Source organism: Mizuhopecten yessoensis, unplaced genomic scaffold, assembly GCF_002113885.1.
Source record: "Mizuhopecten yessoensis strain PY_sf001 unplaced genomic scaffold, ASM211388v2 hete_35959500, whole genome shotgun sequence".
In the NCBI taxonomy this organism is placed as follows: domain Eukaryota; kingdom Metazoa; phylum Mollusca; class Bivalvia; order Pectinida; family Pectinidae; genus Mizuhopecten; species Mizuhopecten yessoensis.
Window position 1 is genome coordinate 1 of NW_018481688.1, and position 1,495 is coordinate 1,495.

Below are 1,495 nucleotides of genomic sequence, written 5' to 3' on the forward strand. Positions count from 1 at the left end.
TAGAGTTTATCCTGCCTTGTTGTTCATAAAACATTCATAACTCAAACTCTCTATATATGTTTGAAGTAACAGGATGCTATGCACTTGTTTGTATATGTCCTAGGTAGATGTTATAACTTACATAACCTGTTTTATCAGTTTTACAGGAGCGACTGACCAAGCAGCAGGAAGACAATGATTCGGAGCGTCAGAGATTGAACGAGCTGACCAACCGACTAGAAGCCCAACTCCGGGAGCAGAATCGCCAGATGGACGAGGTAAATCCTTGACCAGGAATATAACTCAGATAGCAGTGTTGATATTGACAATTTGGTGGATCAACAGTTGGATTGCAAAAAAGATAAATGGCTTAATAGTAATCTCAGTTAATAAAAATTGTCTTCGTCAATTTGACATACGTTTAGGTTTTTGTTGTAATAGGGTTGACAAGGCACCTTCTAAGGATAAGTCAGACTTGTAAGCAGTTTTCATTTTGAAACTTTTATAAGAAGTATATTCATGTCACTACTTCCATGAATTAGGAAATTAATATTCCCCATTGTCAGTGCATCCCTGTCTGTCTGCCTTTTTAAGAGGGTACATTAGGGAAAGTGTTCAGTACTAGTAGGCCACTGACCTATATTTTGAACTCCGCCCTCAGTCAAGGAAACATTGGTTTTTCTACCATACTATTTCATGTAAGATCATCAAACTTAATATATAGATACATGTAGGAGAGGTGTGTGCCAAAATTACCTTATAGGCCACTGCCATCTATATTTTGGACTTCAGTCAATGAAAAAATTATATGATGAAAATAAAATCAGAGTGACCCAATTACAATAAACACCACATCCCTTCCAAATGAAGATACGGGTACAAGGTTGCATTATTCAATTAAAAAACCCACAGAACGTTTTGTTCCTCATCCACTTTGTCAGCAAATAAGAGTTATCCATCAAGCCACAGCTAACATCATTATGTACATTCATTAGCATGTGACTACCACAGTATATCAATTTCTATTATAGGAACGATGGAAGGCAAAGCAGGAACATAATCGTCTTCATAGTCTACAAGTGGCTCTAGAAGAAGAACGACAACTTTGGACAGAACAGCAGGCTAGGGATAGGGCTAATATAGAGAAGACTAGAGTAAGTAAAGGTGAACGTTACGAGGACCCTACTGGTAGTGTGAAGGCTAGTCATAGAGTCAGCATAGAAACAACAAGAATAAATCATTTTAAAACTGACAACTAGTTAAGACATTGAACCAGCTTGAAAAAGTAATTTTGAATTATTTATTTAAACCTGTATTTAAGAAAGCCAGTTTTATTTTTCAGGAATCGCTATTGGAGGATGAGAAGTCATTGTTGTCACAGCTTCATCGTGAGCGACAGTCCCTGGCTGAGGAACGGATGCAGTTTAACGTTACACAGCAAATCCAGAAGGACGAGACTGAACAGTACACCATGAAGTTAGCTCATGTGAGTGTTTTATGTATACTAGAGATGTGA

General features: G+C 37.5%; 1 protein-coding gene across 1 annotated transcript; it reads left to right on the top strand.

The window, feature by feature from the left end:
• Positions 1 to 138: 138 nt before the first annotated feature.
• On the top strand, positions 139 to 1,465 carry LOC110444028 (fas-binding factor 1 homolog; the record flags this gene model as incomplete). The annotated part of the gene is made up of 3 exons (XM_021488464.1): positions 139 to 257; positions 1,011 to 1,133; positions 1,322 to 1,465. Coding segments are annotated over 3 exons (386 nt in total), but the record flags the coding sequence as incomplete, so codon positions are not given.
• Positions 1,466 to 1,495: the final 30 nt, after the last annotated feature.